Consider the following 16,823-nt stretch of genomic DNA (forward strand, 5'->3'; position numbering starts at 1 on the left):
GATAAATCGGTGTCTGCGCAGTTTTCGATTCTTCTTGGAATGGTTTATCATACAGCCTACCTAGTTTGAACGGGCCCTTCTTTGCGCAAAACTTCAGCTCAAGATGGCCCAAACTTCCGCCAACATCCCTAAAAACAGCGGAGAGGCTATTCTCGCCGCTGACGAGGTGGGTATGATGCCCGCTTGAGTTACCGATGGATGCTAATCAAGGCATCGCAGACAACGGACGACGCTGTGTCAGTCCTCGGCGTAAGTGGACCACTGGCTCTCATCAACCACGTAGACCAGAGCGATGTTTTAGTAACGCCAAACTCTGCCAGAGCATCTCGTCCTCAAGCGCTAGTGTGAGCAGTTCCATCCTCGACTACCGCACCGAGAACGGCAGGACCTATCACCGGTACAAGGATGGAAGTAAGACCACCCAGTCACTCTCCGGACGTCTTCTGAAGCGGCGCAAGGTATTCAACGTGCGCAGAGTACAGCTACCCCAACGACGAGACGGAAAGCGACCGCCTCGAGATGCAGCATAACCTCTTCCTCGTCACGTACGACAACAAGCTGGGCACGGCGCCGCCGAATGACACGAGTCTCGGCGTGGAGGTGAAGCGGGTGCTGGACGTCGGCACGGGGACGGGGGTGTGGGCGGTTGAGTTTGGGGATGAGCATCCTGAGGCTGAGGTTAGATGGCGTACAGTATTTTGGTCTGGATGATGGGTGGGTGAGCTGACCGTGATGTAGGTTCTTGGCGTTGACTTGTCTGCCATTCAGCCGGATTTGTACGAGCCCCCGCTGTCTTCACTTTAGGTTTGAGAAGTAGTGTGAGGATCACTGACGGCTAACGTTGACCCGGCGCCCCGCCGAACGTGAAGTTTGAGATTGACGATATCGAAGAACCCTGGACATTCGCCCAGCCGTTCGATTACATCCACAGTCGAATGATGACCTCTAGCCTGTCGGACTGGCGAGTCTATCTACAGAGATGCTACGAGTCAGTTTACATTCCCTATTTCGCGCCTCCAATGACCAATCCCATGCTGAGTTATATAGCGGCCTGGCCCCCAGTGGCTACTTCGAGATGAACGAGATGGACCACCCCACCTCCGACGACGGCACCCTCCGTCCAGAGCACGCTCTGCACAGATACCTCGCCCTTCAGCGCCCTCGAAAAGTCCGGGCGCGCGTTCCAAAGCATCCCCGCGCTGAGGGGCATGATGCTCGACATCGGCTTCCGCGACGTGACGATGACGAAGTATAAGTGGCCGACGAACCCGTGGGCGAAGGACGCGAAGCATAAAAAGATTGGAGCCTGGAATAACGAGAATCTTAATGCGGGCGTCGAGGCGTGGGCTATGGCGCCATTTACGCGGGTTCATGGGTGGACGCGGGTGGAGGTTCAGGGGTTTCTGGTCGATGTTCGGAAGGATTTGGGGGATCGACGTATTCATGCTTATTGGCCCATGTAAGCGTGATTTCCCGATACTTATGAGTGCATGTGGCTAACGATGGGAAGATATTCTCTTTGGGGACGGAAGCCTACGGTGGAAGAAGCTAGAGGAATTGGTAACTAAGGTGAAAGTCGCCGGCCAAAAGTATGAGAGGACCTGGGGGGGACATTTGCTTCTACAGATCTTGGTCAGTCTCCGTATTCTTCATACAGCAATTGCCCTGCTGCGGTTGACGGCCGCTCTGGCGCTGGCTCGCCAGAGACATCATGTGCGATACCTGCCCATTTTGAAGATGAAAACCCCTGTTTACATCGTTGTTTGGACACATTGAAACCTCGCCGATTGGCATGGAGAAATCCGTTGCATTGCATGTTCTCCATCGGGCTGCTCGCAGATGCAGTATGAACCATTTCACAATCGGTAGCCATTGGTCGGATCCGGGGCTGGAAGCAGGGCCTTGAAATGTCTGTTGGAAGGCTTGAGTGCTGCATTTGGACAACCCCAGTCGTGAGTTGCAATTGAAGAACCAACAGACCATCAAAACCCGTTGGCAACTCGTCGCTTATGCACTGGCCGTCACAGTTCATCGCAAACTTGCATGACGATATCTAGCCAAGAAGAGGGGTAAAAAAATCTCAGGCGGTGGTTATGAAGAGATAAAACGTTGCTCGCGGAACAGATGTCTCCCATTACGGTTGCAACTGCAAGATCTTTTAGGGTCTCGAGAAGCTCTTCACGAGAGTCGTTGCAAGAATGGCCGTTACAAGGAGCCCAAAGAGTCCAAAGAGCCCTCAGAAGTCGGCCGGGTCTTCTCCAGCGGCCGCAAGCCCTGCACATGTTGCCCCCGAAACTGATGGTCTTATTGTCGCCGATGATGTATGGTTTTGCTGTGACAATCTGAAGTCAGGTTTGCTGACTTGTCCAGACGATTGATGATGGCGCTTCGTCGATTGGCGTAAGTCCACGTCATGAAGTAGAGAACTCTGGTGCTGACTTCAACAGAGTCTTGCCTCTTCGACTACCAGTGTGAGCGGCTCGATCTTGGACTACAGACTTGAGAATGGCAGGACATATCATCGTTACAAGGATGGAAGTAAGACGGTCGATTTCATCGCATCAATCACAAGTGGTCCTAACAAATATAGAGTACAACTATCCAAACGACGACAGAGAAAATGAGAGGCTAGGTTACTCTCCCCCAACTTGACACCCAGGTACAAAACATTAATGTTTTTAGACTTGCAACATCATATGTTCCTTCTCACACACGACAACAAGCTAGGGACCGCCCCTCCCAATGAGAAGGGTGCCCAGGTGAAGCGCGCCCTGGATGTGGGCACGGGAACTGGGCTATGGGCCATTGAGTTCGGTGATGAGCACCCCGAAGCTGAAGTAAGATTATGATTGTGCTCCAAGCGGGATTGTAACTAACTGGTGTCCGTGCAGGTCATTGGCGTAGATCTCTCAGCAGTTCAAGTTGACTTGTACGGTTTGGCTCTTAGAATACAGCTGAAACTTCGCTCTTAAGCTAATACTGCATAGTGTACCGCCGAATGTCAGGTTTGAGATCGATGATATCGAAGAACCCTGGACCTTCTCAAAGCCGTTCGATTATATCCACAGCCGCATGATGACATCGAGCATTGCGAACTGGAAAAGCTACCTTCAGAAGTGCTACGAGTAAGATCATCACGAATCTTGAAAGATGACTCGAAGTCTAACATATTGGTGCACGCAGTGGCCTAGAACCTGGTGGCTACCTTGAACTGGACGAATTCGACATCTTCCCAGATTGCGACGACGATACTTTCACAGGTGACCTCGCGATATCTAAAGCTCTCGGCCTCCTCGCAGAAGCCATGGCCAAAATCGGACGCGCCTTTCAGAGCGTCCCGGAATTGAGACAGATGATGGTCGACGTAGGGTTCGAGGATGTCCACTTCAAGCAGTACAAGTGGCCGATCAATACCTGGCCTAAAGATCCCAAGTACAAAGAGCTAGGCATGTGGGAGAACGAGAACCTCAACATGGGATTTGAAGGCTTTCTTATGGGGCCACTGACGAGAATTCTTGATTGGAGCCCGGCAGAAGTCCAGGTGCTCCTGATCGACGTGCGCCAAAATCTTAATAACCGGAATGTTCATGCATACTGGCCTGTGTAAGTTTCGGCTTTTGGGCTGTCTTGATTGTTACAATGACTTACAGATCTAGGTACTCACTTTGGGGCCGGAAGCCGACGGAAGAGGTTTCCAACTAAAGCTAGCCGCTGGTTCTACCTTAATCGTTGAATGAGGCATTCGTTGAACAGAACACGGTGATTATGATATGCGAACGACAAGAGATGGACAGTATATCAAAGGTTGGGCGTCGTTTCAGGGCAAGAGCTATTGCAGTACAGGCCATTGTGACAATGCAAGGGTATCTGTTCTATCTCATGACAATGAATTTACAACTCGAAAAGCAGATAGCCTTGGGTCCACTCCTTTCTCGATGTCTTCTCATACGTTCTCGTCACAAGTCGCTTAATATACGTACTAGACGATGTTAGCTCGTTACAACTCAAGATAGGACTGGTATGGCGCACCTTGAAGTACTTGTTTTCGAAATCGGTCTGATCCAAAAGACCTCGTTCGTAAGCTTGCTGCTCATTCTCCGGCGACTCCGCATGCTCAGTCTTCCGTGAGTGGTTGCGAGTCCACAGAAGGACCCAGATGCCAGCCAAACAAGCAATCTGCAGACCAACGCAGAAGATCATCATAGCAACGCCCAGGGTGTACCTCGGAGCCTGCTCTGTCTTGAAAAAGAAGGGGCCGATGAAGTTTCCGACGCAGTATCCGATGAGCAGCATCGCGTTGGTGGTGATTTTCTTGGTATGGCCCGCGGTGTTGGCCGTGGCAACGGACATGGAGAGCGTCCAGGTGGCGGTGTAGGCAAACGAGATCCAGAGACAGGCGAGGCGGCCGTAAGGGTTCGATTGGTCGATGAGCCAGAGTCCTAGGATGCCTGCGAGGAAGGGAACGAGGCAGGCAAGCATGATGGTGAGACGGGCGTTGGGGTAGTATGAGGCGAAGAAGCTGAACGAGGTGAGAAAGGTGCAAAACATGATGGAGCAGGGGTAGCATACCATGCCAAGGGGCAGAGAATCAACTGAACTCCGCCAGAGGGCATCTGAATAAGGGTAGTTTGCAGAGTCGAGAAGCCCATTCCCTTGATGACAAGACCTTGGAACTGGTAGAACTTAGTATATGCCCACGTTCACGCATGTTTCTGACTTACAGTCGTCAAACCACCATTGGGCGAGTTACTGGCAACAGCAAAGAGGAACAACAACCACGTCTTCAAGTCCCTCATGGCCTCCCAGAACTGCGGCCATTTGAACTCCTTGTTCTCAACGCCAGTACCGTTCGTCTTGACACGGTTGACAACCATAGCTCTCTCCTTCTCGCTCAGAAACTTGGTCGTAAGAGGCGAGCCCGGTAGGAAGATCAGCATCAGCGCTCCCCAAGCAACAGTGATGGAGCCCCAGAACAGGAACAGAATCCGCCAACTCGCAATCGATCCAGAGATGTGTCCGAGGCCGAATGAGACGATGCCGGCGGCGATGTATCCCAACCCGGCAGATCCAATCCAGATGCCCATACGTAAAGGCTGCTCCTTGCGCTCGTAGTACATCGAGAACAGGATCATCGTGGTTGGGTTGGCTGAGGCCTCGAACATGCCGAGGAAGAATCTTGTCGCCGCGAGTCCGGGGAAGCTGTGTACCGCACCGTGGCACATGAGGACTGCACCCCAGAGGACAACGGTCGCCGCGAAGAAGGTGCCGACAGGGAGCTTCTGCAGAAGCACGTTCGTCGGAAATTCCCAGAAAAGGTACCCGAGATACAACACGGCGCCAGCCCATGAGAACTCTGAGCCCGTCAGGCCGATATCCTCGCGGACACCGAAGACGGCGGCATAGCTGAGCGTGGTACGGTCGATGGATTGCAGGGCGTATGTGATGCAAAGCAGAGGCATCAGCCGGAAGTCGATCTTGCGGAGGAGAGCCGAGTACTCCTGGGGGTCGACGATCTCGCCCTCTGCGGTGTCGAGGAGGTCGAGGGCCTTGGACGGCTCATCAGCCATCAGCTCTTTCTTTGTCGCCATGTTTCGTCTCCTCGAGATCCTGGGTGAGATGTTAATGAAGGCGGTTGCGGCGCGAGTCGGCCATCTTGGGCGTCGTTCAAGGAGTGCATGTCTTTATACGGACGTCGGCAGTGTAAGTGCCAGACCGGTGCTGCCCCGCATTATTCGTACGATAGAACGGTCAGGGAACATGCGAGATGGAGTTGATAAGAGTGGTGGGAATGACTAGGTTCGTCGGTGTTTATTCCGCGGGAAACTCTTATCGCCGGTTGAGCTCAGCCGCGGAGGTGAACAACTACCCCGCGCTCAACGTCGCAACAGGGTGCCGAGTTGCGAGTTGAGATTGTTTGTCGGAGCAATAAAGAGACGGTTTCAAGGCTAATGGAGACGACCAGAAAGGAACGTGATGCTCTTGACTTAACACAAGCACGGTGAACTGAAGCCATGGTTAGGTATTCCGCGGCGATCATCGCACCCTCATTCCATTTACACAACCAAGTACAATACATTTGAACTGTTCTCGAAAGTCATTCATTGTGGTAAAGCATAAGTTCCCAGAACCGAACTTGATTGGGCGACGTTGAGGCCAATTTGTGTTATTGCTATTGCTTGCAATACAACTGGTGATGTTGCGAATAGCAACATGAAACAAAGTACCGTGGTGAACGTGATAGCATGATTGATTTAAATATTCACGGTGAGGAATTGACAGCTTCAATGTATCTTTCTTGCAATTTCTCATGTTTGACCACAGTAACTCAGTCCAAATTGCCTATTTGTCCCCATCATCATCAAGATACAAACCCTCATCTGGAGGAGGGACGCCATACCAATCACCCCCCGAATCCTCATTGTAATCAACCTTCATCTGATAATAGCCGTCATACTTCCACCACTCTCGTCCCTCCCAGACATCCTCAACCGGCAAGACACCCTCCGCCTTCATCTCATCTCTCACCTTCTCAACCCCGCGCCATACCCTGAGGATATTCTCCCCGGCGACCTTGGCCAGCTGTTCCTCCGTTGCACCTCGGTCCAAGATGGCTTTCAAAAGCGCTGGGTAACACTTGACATCCTCCAGTCCAGGGATCACTGACGCAATGCCATCAAAGTCGGAGCCGAGGCCGACGTGGTCCCATCCGATGCGCTCGGCAATGTAGAATAAATGATCGAGAACCATCTCCATCTTGGCATCCCTTCGGCGGGTGGCGACGTGCTCCGGCACGAAGGTTACCATGACGATGCCGCCGTTCGCGGGGACCATGTCGAGGATGTGGTCGGGGACGTTGCGCGCGCAGTCGAACACGCCCTTGACGTTGGAGTGGGAGAACATGATTGGTGCGCGGGAAAGCTCGAGGACTTGCTTGGCGCAGTCTTCGGAGACGTGGGAGATGTCCACGATCATGCCTGGATGGAGTTAGACATGATACTTGAGTGTGAAGTCGATGATTAGGTACCTAATCTGTTCATCTCAACAAGGGCTGAGCGTCCTAACTTGGACAGTCCACCGTGGACTGGTCCAACTTTCGAAGTGCTCGAGTCCGCGAAGGCATTGTTGCAAACGTGGGTGAGTGTGCACTAGAGACTCAACGTTAGCCATGACAAATGCCATGTCATAGTTTCTCATTACTCACATATCGAACTCCGAGGCGATAGAAAGCGCGAATGATGCCGATGCTGTTACCAGCCATGTGCAAGCTATTCAACCCGGTTAGCATCCCAGTGACGACTTACACGAGCCCGATGAGATACATACCCCTCAATACCTATTGAACACGCAATTCGCCCAGACTCATAAATCTTCTTCACCTCATTCGGCCCGTTCACCAGCTCAAACGTCTCCGGATACGACTCGACCAGGCGCAGCGTGAGATCGATCTGCTCAATAGCGTCGCGCGCCATGGTCGAGTACTCTGCCGTTGAGAAGTTCTCCGCGGACCGCAGGCAGGGAACGCAGACGGACCAGAACTGGCCGCCGACGGCACCTGCCATGCGTGTTAGTAGAAGCCCAAGGTGTCACGACTACAAGTGTGTTGAGCGACTCACCTTCCCTCAAGCGAGGGATGTCCGTCATTCCCCTCTGGAAGCCATTCGCAAAGTCGAACTTGGGGTTGTTGTGGATCTTGCCTTTGAAACAGCAACGCGGCTGCTGGGGGAGGTCATTGTGGCCATCGATGAGCGGCGTCTTTAGAAGTACTCGCTTCACCCGCTCATCGATGTCAAGCTGTTGATAGGGGTGTGTTGCAGTCATCTTGAGATGCCTGCTGTTGGTTGCTTCGCCTGTGAATGATGTATGTTCTGATCAATTAAAAGAGCATCGAAAGATATTTCAAATGATGATCTTGCGTGGTTGTAATCGTTGATGATACCGACGTGTTGGTGAGGGGTCCTCCGTTGTTGCCAGGTTCCCCTCGGTCAAAGACGTGGTGGGGTTCTTGGCCGTTTCCCGCGCAAAAAGGAGCGACCCCATAGATATCGCGCTGAATCCTGATTTGGCCGTGATCCATCTCAACTTCGGATGACATGTTCCTGGGTTGGCCCTGTAGTCCCCGCATGTTCGGCTCTTGATAAGACTGCGCATGATCCTGGGTGATTTACAGGAGAGAACCTCCGAGTCCCAGCGATCTGGTTGCATGCGTTCACGCATGGCCCCATTGTCTTGGTAAGCCTCAAAGTTAATACAAGCTACGGACTGATAAGTGAGTTTCGGCTCCGAGGGAAGTTCATCACTCAAGACTGTCTTTCCCTCGGCGCGTGGAGCGGTGCTTAGTTGAGTTGGCTTGGCCGATGAGAGCGCAACTCTATGAACCAGGTGGTGATGGCTTGATATAAGTTGTGTGATATTGAAAATTGCGAGTTCATGAGAAAATTGAGATAAAATGGTAAGTAAACACCTAAGAATGATCCCCACTCATTAAGTCATAATTGTGAAGCATGCTGGCGTGGACTCCCATGCGCATCGCTTGACAATATCTCATCATGGGCGGCTCCTACCGTGAGCGCACCCGGGTATCCGTGGAAATTTCCACGATGTATGCAACCAAATCAACGCCGTATGCCCGGTGCCCGCCAATCAAAAAAATATCCATCGTACATTTTTCGTCCCATTAGTTAAAAAAACACACGGCAAGAATCAACAGCCGCCCATGACTTCGTCGCCATCATGACTATGCGCAGCGCCTCGTTTGGCGCCAGCAGGCTTCTTATTAGTCGCCCTGCGGTTCAGCACCTTCATCTCAGGGTCCACAACGAGGATCTTGAGACGCTCGTCAATAGAGGCAATGCCGGCGACGATGCTCTGGTCTAAGAACGGCGCGTAAGTCATGACTGTACGTATGAGTGAAAAGGAAGGTCTTTCGGAAGACTTACAGAAGGTATCACGCAGGCTCAGAGCATGGTCGAACGCCCCGACGAGATCATGACGTTGAGCGTCATTGGGCAGCCAGGCAGACTTGACTTCTTCCAAAGATTTGAGCGCAGCTTTGGTCCTGAACAAGGTCGCGTAGAAGACTGCGACCGCGTTGAAGAGGGCCTCGGCGTTGTTGCGCCAGGGTCGGACGTTGCGGAGCAGGTCCCGGTACACGAACATGAGTTGCCAGAGAGCGGCCCATACCGCAGGTCTGTCTTGGTCGGAGATCTTGGGTGTTTTGAGGTACCTGTCAAGTTCACTGAGGATGTCTCTCTCTGAAGATTCGAGGGCCGCGCGAGCGACGCCTCTCAGCTCCGCTTGGGCTGGGAGAGGTAGCTCCTCGGCGGCTTTGCCGTTTTGTTGGAGGAAGAAGAGGGTTGGGGCCCTGCAAATCTTATAGGCGGACTTGAATTTGTGGACTTTCTCGAGGAGTGAGAGCTTTGTGAAGGTCAGACATCATGAAGAATGAGATTAACGTCTGGGAGGTTGTCTTACCTGAGGACGCTGGCCGGAATAACCCAACTTGAGGTAGGCCCCGATGAACGACTCAATGCCGCCCTCGAAGGTGCTGAATTCCTCGGGCGACAGGGATCGCTCAGCCCACTCCAGTAGGTGACTTTGAGATAAGGCAGGATTCAAAGGACTTCTCGAGAATGTGCACCCCATGTGAGTGATGGTATTAGTCCCAGGGGTCTTGCAGGTGAAGTTTTTCAGGCAAGCTGGGAGCGCAACGCCTGTGCAGCTTCTGTCCAAGAAGATCTGGCCCTCGAAGAGATGGGCGTCAAACTCAGGTCGAGAATTCCGGAGAATATCCTTGAAAGCGTCCTCATTCTTTCGGTGAAAAGAAGTAACTGGATCACGTTAGAATTATGACAGCCTTTTGATGTTCGGTTCGAGGTGAGTCGGGTAGAGGAGGAGGTGGAATGCAGGGTGTGGTCTATCTCACATCTTCTAGAAGACCATTCTCTTGCAATGGCGCTGAAGTCTTTCCGGCTGCAGCAGATGTCCGCAATTCGCGTGGTAGAGGCATAAGCCTTGGTGCAGGTTGGACAAGTGCCGGATGCCGAGCAAGAGACTCTCTGGATGCGGCATCGCATACAGGCGCCGGTGTCTCTGACCTCGTTGATCTTATTGACATTTTGGAGGACCCGAGTTCTGGCAGGCTTGGCAGGTCCGAGAATGTCAAGTCTTGTCGGCCTGGGAAGCTCGTGCTTGTCAAGTTGGGGAGTGGTCAACCTGTCGTCGAAGCCCCGAAGGCCATCAAGATCTTCAACGGAATCCCTAACAGGGTGGTGGTCAAGGATATCAAAGCGTGGAGAGCTTGAGAGTGGAGGGTCAGGAGTAGCAGCAGATGACGTCTCGGAGTGTGAGTCTTGGGACCGGTGGGAGAGGGGAGAGGCAGAGAACATGGTGAGCGAAGGGCTGTCTCCGTCTGAAGGGTGCGACGAGCTGGATTCAGCGTCGTAGTTGTGGAAGCAGCAGGCGTCATCAAAGAAGGCAGGGTAAGGTTCCGGGCTGTTCCTCGACGTCCGGCGCAGGAACTCCCAAATATCTTCTTGATTCAACTCCATCTCGGTGATATAGAGATGTCTGAGTGGATAGAGAAATGAGACCCAGTATATTCGACAAGGGGCTGGAAGGAAATTGCAGATGCAAAGAGACCCCGGGTGTATGTACGTGATGATGTTTGTGAGTTGTTTAGGAGTGTTTGGCGCGCATGTCAACCCGACGCTTCGAAAATATACACTCCTCCTCTGAGGCTCTTACACCCCTCGACATCGCGGTCGACTTACAACTTCAACGCTCGGTGAAAAACAGGGGTTCTATTGGTCAATTGACTTGCATGTCTCCATAAATCCATAATAATCCATACCAATCAGATACCCTAAACTCACCGAGATGTCGAGATCCATCATGCTCGAGGTTCCAATGCAGCATGTGCCTGCGTTTACATAAGCAGCGGTTCTCAGCTGAAGCTGACCTGGGTGTCTTGGGTCCCTGTTCTGTGTCCGGAGACGAAAGATCCTACTGCAACCTGCTTGTGGGGTTGACTTGGTCTCACGCCTCTTGACAGTATGACGGTGAAGCGGCCAAGCAAGGGCTTGTCGGAGTATTTAAACCAGCTCATACCCACACCTTGAGGTATCCCTTCCCAGATTATCAGACTCTAGGCAATTCTAGTTTTTGGACCTATCGTCTTGGGCTGAGAGGAAAACCTGTGATGCGTGCGCAGCTGGGGACGCGATCTCTGTGCCACTCGCATGGGCATGGAACAGCCATGAGGTATGAAGTTTGATGGCCATTCTTCGACGACGCAAACTCTAAGACTCGAGTCTTGTTGTGCCACATATAGTTTGACCGACGGACCGCTGCAGCACTGTATCCATGTCCATGACGGGCGGGAATCGGCTCCATGAGCCCAATATTTGTTGAGATCCCTTGCCCCGGGACTTGGATCCTGTCGTCAGCCGTCTTTGGGTCTCCGCCGTTTGCCGTAGACGTTGACCCCACATCCTCGAGATGGATGCTTGAGTAGAGTACAGAGACAGAAGGAGAGAACAAGGTTGTCTCGCGTAGACAAAGGCGACAAATGCATTATCAATTTCTTTCTGTTGGCTTCAAGTCCCCGGACCCAGATGTTCGATAGCGGGGCAGCGCCATCTGCTGAATGGCGGGGTTGGGCTTGCCAACGCTTCAGCGCCAGGCTTACTTAGGCGGGAACGTCCCTGCGAAATCGACCGTGCACACCCTGCATTCACATACCCCACTCCCTCAAACCCATCAACACGTCACTTTTAGGTCCCAACGCTTCCCTCGGATCGCGCCATGTCGACGGCTGCTTTTTTGCGCCCCTCGACCGCAGTTCTTCTTCTTGAATTCTCCAATAATGGAAACACCTTGAAATCACACTAAGATACACCCACAAGAAATTCAACATGGCAGGAATCCTATCATACGTCCCAATCGTCAACAGGCTCATCGGAGACGACTCGCAAGCTATCGACATCCCTCCCGTCGAAGTCCACAACGTCGAGACCGACCCCGAGAAGCGCGCGCGATGCCTTAAGCACCTCTTGAGGGCGAACCACGCCAACCATGCCATTCTCTACCACAACCTCGAGTTTCACAACCATGCGCCGCACATCCTCGGCTCGGCGTACCTGCTCGGCGCAAACGACAAGCAGCTCCAAGACCTCTACGAGATCGAGACGAAAGAGCTGGAGCCATGGACGGAGTCGCCCGATGAGGTCACCGAGGACGACTGGCGAGACTTCCTGGGCGACAAGAGGTATCAGAGGGCATACGTTGACTTCTTTGAGGACGAGCTGGCGCTACGCTGCGGGTACGATTGGAAGAAGGTCGTGAATAAGTTCTTGTTCGAAGGCAAGGAGCCTTTGGTAAATGCGCTTATTGGTGGTCGTACGTATGTCCCGAGAGAATCTCCTGGTGTCGATGCTGACCTGTCATGAAGTCGGCCACCCTCTCATCCACCTCGGATACGCATACGAAATCGACAGCAAGGAGGTTGCCATCGAGGCGCTCGGTCTTGCCACGACGAATTACAACTTTTTCCACAAGTACCTTGATCACAAGAAATACTCGAAGCCCTCCTCATTTAGCTCGAAGTCGACGTTCGAAATCATGGATAAGCTGGCGAAGGACAAGCGATTCGAAGGGCTGTTCAAGGAGCCAGATGCGGAGAACATTGAGCCGTTGTTCGAGAAGCACGAGGATCTTGTGCTGGAGTACTGGAATGCGTGGAACATCACAGACCCCGTGAAGCAATTTGAAGAGTCTCAGGAGCTGGCCGTGGCGCTGCTCGTGGCTACCGTGCCACGAGGCACCCACGCCTATAACTTCTTCACAGTCCACCTGCTGACGACGAGCCACGCCGTGCGAATCCTCATCCCATTCATCCCGACCAAGTTCCACGTGAGCCTGGTCCGGCAATGGTGGCTGTTCACCCTCGTGGTGTACATCGTCCTCCTGCGACCGAAGATCGATCCTGACAACGTCGATACGGACCTGAAGCAGCGACACTGGGGCCACGTCGAGGAGGCGGCCCTGAACTCGCAGTGGGCCAAGGACGCTCACTTTGTCAAAGGTACCTCTTCAGATGCTGAAGCAAGGGACTCGTATCTAATGGTCACAGCCATTCGTGCCATGAAGGAAGCCGCGAGGACGTGGGGCGATGTCCACGAGCGGTACCTCGCCTCTGCGCTGACGTTCGTCGATAATTTCCACGGATGGACGTTCTAAGTCAACAGTAGTCAATGTCTGAATTAACAGCATATGCCGATAACGCGGTGACCCTCGCTCGACCGACCCTGTAATTGAACGGATACGCGACAGTCTGTCATTAATACTGTACAACAGGGCGTACATATTGAAAATGAAGTTGAACTTGTAATTGTTTGTTTTGGCGGAGTCGTTTGTATGTCACTTTTCACCATGTCGGGTGTCTGAGGGGCTACGAACAGCACATAGTCACATGCGCTTGTGTAATGAACAAAATGACTATTACACTGATGATTTACATCATTAATCAAATCTTTTTGATATTTTCACTTGAACACATCCCCGTATCGACTGGCTCCAAGTGTCTGTCTCTCCAACCTGTGACACAGGTACTTTCATGTACATGGGTTCACTAATTGAGCTGCAGCCGGGCGGGACGAAGCTCGCTCAGGCACCGACGATTTAGCAGCCGATTAGTGCCTGCCCACTGTAAAGTGCCAATCAAAGTGGGGGTCCAGATTCGCGAGGCTGCAAATGACGAGGAAGCTGCCTTCACTAGCCGCCCAAGGTGCACCTGCTTGCTTTTGCTTGTTTCCAACATCCCCAGTTCGTCAACGTCACCAGCAACGACGCGTTGATTTCTACACCTGCCGAGATCATGCACCCCTCATGTTAATCTTGCCAAACGACAACCTTCCCAATGGCTCCGCCGGCCAAAAGAAGGCGGCGCAATGTCGTAGAATCAGACGATGAAGAAGACGAGCGTCCGAAGACGAACACCTTGACGAACTACCTATTTTCTTCCCCGAACTCCAAAGCTGGGAGCAGAAACGCGACCGCATCGCCGAGCCCTACAAAGACACGATCTCGAACCGCTGACACAGGCAAACCCATACCAGCACCGTCCGTCCTCCAAGCACGAAATGGATCGAACAAGGGCACCAAGAGCCCGAGTACGAGCCCAGAGAAGGCCAAGGGCAAAGGGCAGAAGCGCGTCAAGGTTGAAGAGAAGGGGAAGAACGGCGACCTCATGACGTTATTCTCCAAACAGGCGCAGCGGACGACTGCCAAGCCTAGTTCCTCGCGGACCGTACCTCTCGATGATATCGTGAGCGATCCCATCTCCGACGACGACTTTGCGGACCAGAAAGCCAGCACTTCGAGCATAGTAGGCCAGAACGCGCGCAAGCGCTTCCGCGACAACACTCCCGCTTCGTCAGCAGCGTCTTTCGCTGCAAGCCAGAAGTTCCTCAAGCCCACGCGCCCGACGACACCAGCAGCACTCGACGACGACCTGCGGCCATGGTCAGAGCGCTTTGGGCCCGTCAATCTGGACGAGCTCGCGGTACACAAGAGGAAGGTCGCGGATGTACGGAAATGGCTGGAGGATGTTGTGAGCGGACGCTTGCGCCAGCGATTGCTGCTCCTTAAAGGTGCGGCGGGCTCTGGCAAGACTACCACGATGAGACTACTAGCTAAGGACATGGGCGCCGAGCTGCTGGAATGGAGGAATCCAACCAGTGCGAATGGTGCAAATCTTGGGTACTCGTCTGCGTCCGGGCAGTTTCAGGAGTTCCTGGGCAGAGGCGGGAAGTTCGGTCAGCTCGATCTGGATCTGACGGCGGAGGCACCGCGGCCAAAGACTGAGAAGGCGGATCCTTCAACACAGAAGATCATCCTGGTGGAGGAATTCCCAAATACCTTTTCGAGGTCATCGTCAGCTTTGACCTCATTCAGAAATACCATCTTGGACTACTTGGCGACAAACACGCCTGCACTCTCTGCCTTCGGGCGCCGGCCTTCACATGAGCCAATCACCCCGATCGTCTTGGTCATCTCGGAAACGCTGCTGACCACGACCTCGGCTTCGGCGGACAGCTTCACTGCGCATCGCCTGCTTGGCCCCGATATCTTACGACACCCCGGCGCAAAGGTCATCGAGTTCAACGCCATCGCGCCCACGCTCCTCGCGAAAGCACTGGAGTTGGTGGTCATGAAGGAGGCGCGAAAGTCTGGCAGGAAACGTACCCCAGGACCTCAAGTGCTGAAACGACTGGGCGAGATTGGCGACATTCGGAGTGCGATATCGTCGCTGGAGTTCATGTGCTTGAAGGGCGACCAGGACGCCGACTGGGGAGCCAAGGTTGCCTTATCAAAGCAGTCGAAGGGCGCCAAGGCCGGCATTTCCATGACGAAGGGGGAGCAAGACACCCTGGAGCTGATATCCCAACGCGAAGCCAGTCTGGGTATTTTCCACGCTGTCGGCAAGGTGGTTTACAACAAAAGAGAAGAAACGCCCGCGGGGCCAAATCCAGCCGAGGTATTGCCAGGCTACCTCGCGCATCACTCCCGGCCGAAGCCGTCAGAAGTAATGGTCGACACGTTAATAGACGAGACGGGCACCGATACGCAGACATTCATCTCCGCACTTCACGAGAATTACATGTTTTCTTGCGAGACGGTACCACCAATGGATGCATCAACACCACTAGACTACGTCAATGGCTGTATTGAGTACCTCTCGGAGAGCGACCTGCTCTTCCCGTCGTCAGATATATTCTTCGGCGGCAGGGGTGCGTACGCCGGCTTTGGCAGAGACTCGGGCAGCCACGTTCTCCGACAAGACGAGATCGCCTTCCAGGTCGCCGTCCGCGGGATGCTCTTTTCACTGCCATCGCCCGTCAAGCGCAAGGCGTCTGGGTCGAAGGGCGGGGATCAGTACAAGATGTTCTACCCAACTAGTATCAAGTTGTGGCGACAGAAGGAGGAGTTTGAGAGTCTGGTCGATGTGTGGTCTACGAAACTCATGAAGGGCGAGGAGAGTGCGCCCAGAAAGGGCCTGATGGACAGCGCGAGCGCTTTCCAACGACCGAAGCAGACGGACGTCGGTAGTTGGATGGCTAAGCGCCAGTCTAAACCTGCACCGACAAACGACACCAAGACAGAGACCGATTCCACGCCACTGCTTTCACTCGGCAGCTCAGCTCGCAGAGAGATGTTGCTTGAGCGTCTGCCGTACATGGCTGCCATCGTCCGCGGCCGCAAGTCAACACTCCACTCCTTCAAACTTCGAGACATCGAGAAGGTTGTCTCGTTCCAGGGCATCGGGGCCCAAGTAGCAGACGACGAGGATGCAGAGGACGCGCCGGACGATAACATCATGACGGGGGATGCCTGGGCGACCGATAAACCGTCAGAGGAGTCGACGCCCCGCAAGAAGGGGGCCTCGATCCGGCACAAGAGTGATGGGTCGGTGGCGGGGCTGCAGGTGCAGAATTTAGTCATTAGTGATGATGATATCGAGGATGATTGAGGGGATTGTGCGTTGCAGGAAGTCATTTGTACAAAGTTTGAGGGATTGGAACTTGGGATTGAACTTCACGGCGTGGAGTTGGTGGGAAAATGGAGTTGTTGGCATCCGCCTTTGAGCGTGGGTTAGGGGTATTGTAGAGGGCTATTTGCTGATGAATACACTGCGATTTCACAGTTCTTCATGGGTGTTGGGTATTGTGCTGAAGTTACATCGTGGGGACGGCATCGTTCGAGGGGTGGAAAGAGTGATAAATTGCAAGGGTTGTTGGGCTTTGAGGCTTTGAAGGGGCACAGTC

The 16,823-nt window shown here is 53.3% G+C and overlaps 7 protein-coding genes across 7 annotated transcripts; 4 read left to right on the plus strand and 3 right to left on the minus strand.

The window, feature by feature from the left end:
- Positions 1-103: 103 nt before the first annotated feature.
- CGGC5_v001009 (Secondary metabolism regulator LAE1) lies at positions 104-1,568 on the plus strand (the record flags this gene model as incomplete). Its single annotated transcript, XM_066150756.1, has 10 exons — positions 104-166; positions 220-249; positions 321-411; positions 476-678; positions 739-776; positions 870-913; positions 950-988; positions 1,048-1,061; positions 1,125-1,459; positions 1,511-1,568. 10 exons carry the CDS (start codon positions 104-106, stop codon positions 1,566-1,568), a joined length of 915 nt encoding a protein of 304 aa, XP_066009648.1.
- Positions 1,569-2,198: 630 nt separating this feature from the next.
- Positions 2,199-3,702, plus strand: CGGC5_v001010 (Secondary metabolism regulator LAE1; the record flags this gene model as incomplete). Its single annotated transcript, XM_066150757.1, has 9 exons — positions 2,199-2,321; positions 2,371-2,400; positions 2,448-2,538; positions 2,591-2,632; positions 2,683-2,837; positions 2,892-2,929; positions 2,988-3,125; positions 3,184-3,603; positions 3,657-3,702. 9 exons carry the CDS (start codon positions 2,199-2,201, stop codon positions 3,700-3,702), a joined length of 1,083 nt encoding a protein of 360 aa, XP_066009808.1.
- Positions 3,703-3,967: 265 nt separating this feature from the next.
- On the minus strand, positions 3,968-5,588 carry CGGC5_v001011 (putative transporter; the record flags this gene model as incomplete). The annotated part of the gene is made up of 4 exons (XM_032025586.1): positions 3,968-3,979; positions 4,030-4,519; positions 4,570-4,673; positions 4,722-5,588. 4 exons carry the CDS (start codon positions 5,586-5,588, stop codon positions 3,968-3,970), a joined length of 1,473 nt encoding a protein of 490 aa, XP_031877884.1.
- Positions 5,589-6,339: 751 nt separating this feature from the next.
- On the minus strand, positions 6,340-7,818 carry CGGC5_v001012 (putative dipeptidase; the record flags this gene model as incomplete). Its single annotated transcript, XM_032025587.1, has 5 exons — positions 6,340-6,974; positions 7,025-7,145; positions 7,202-7,265; positions 7,324-7,552; positions 7,614-7,818. 5 exons carry the CDS (start codon positions 7,816-7,818, stop codon positions 6,340-6,342), a joined length of 1,254 nt encoding a protein of 417 aa, XP_031877882.1.
- An 882-nt stretch (positions 7,819-8,700) lies between these two features.
- Positions 8,701-10,547, minus strand: CGGC5_v001013 (uncharacterized protein; the record flags this gene model as incomplete). Its single annotated transcript, XM_032025588.1, has 4 exons — positions 8,701-8,870; positions 8,937-9,414; positions 9,472-9,827; positions 9,923-10,547. 4 exons carry the CDS (start codon positions 10,545-10,547, stop codon positions 8,701-8,703), a joined length of 1,629 nt encoding a protein of 542 aa, XP_031877873.1.
- A 1,365-nt stretch (positions 10,548-11,912) lies between these two features.
- Positions 11,913-13,236, plus strand: ptaJ-0 (Oxidoreductase ptaJ; the record flags this gene model as incomplete). The annotated part of the gene is made up of 3 exons (XM_032025589.1): positions 11,913-12,396; positions 12,449-13,081; positions 13,130-13,236. The coding sequence occupies 3 exons, from the start codon at positions 11,913-11,915 to the stop codon at positions 13,234-13,236; spliced, it is 1,224 nt and encodes a 407-aa protein (XP_031877874.1).
- A 679-nt stretch (positions 13,237-13,915) lies between these two features.
- On the plus strand, positions 13,916-16,528 carry Rad17 (Cell cycle checkpoint protein RAD17; the record flags this gene model as incomplete). Its single annotated transcript, XM_032025590.1, has 1 exon — positions 13,916-16,528. The coding sequence occupies one exon, from the start codon at positions 13,916-13,918 to the stop codon at positions 16,526-16,528; it is 2,613 nt and encodes an 870-aa protein (XP_031877876.1).
- Positions 16,529-16,823: the final 295 nt, after the last annotated feature.

This window comes from Colletotrichum fructicola (genome assembly GCF_000319635.2).
Source record: "Colletotrichum fructicola Nara gc5 chromosome Unknown KSG_Nara_v1_contig01, whole genome shotgun sequence".
NCBI lineage: Eukaryota > Fungi > Ascomycota > Sordariomycetes > Glomerellales > Glomerellaceae > Colletotrichum > Colletotrichum fructicola.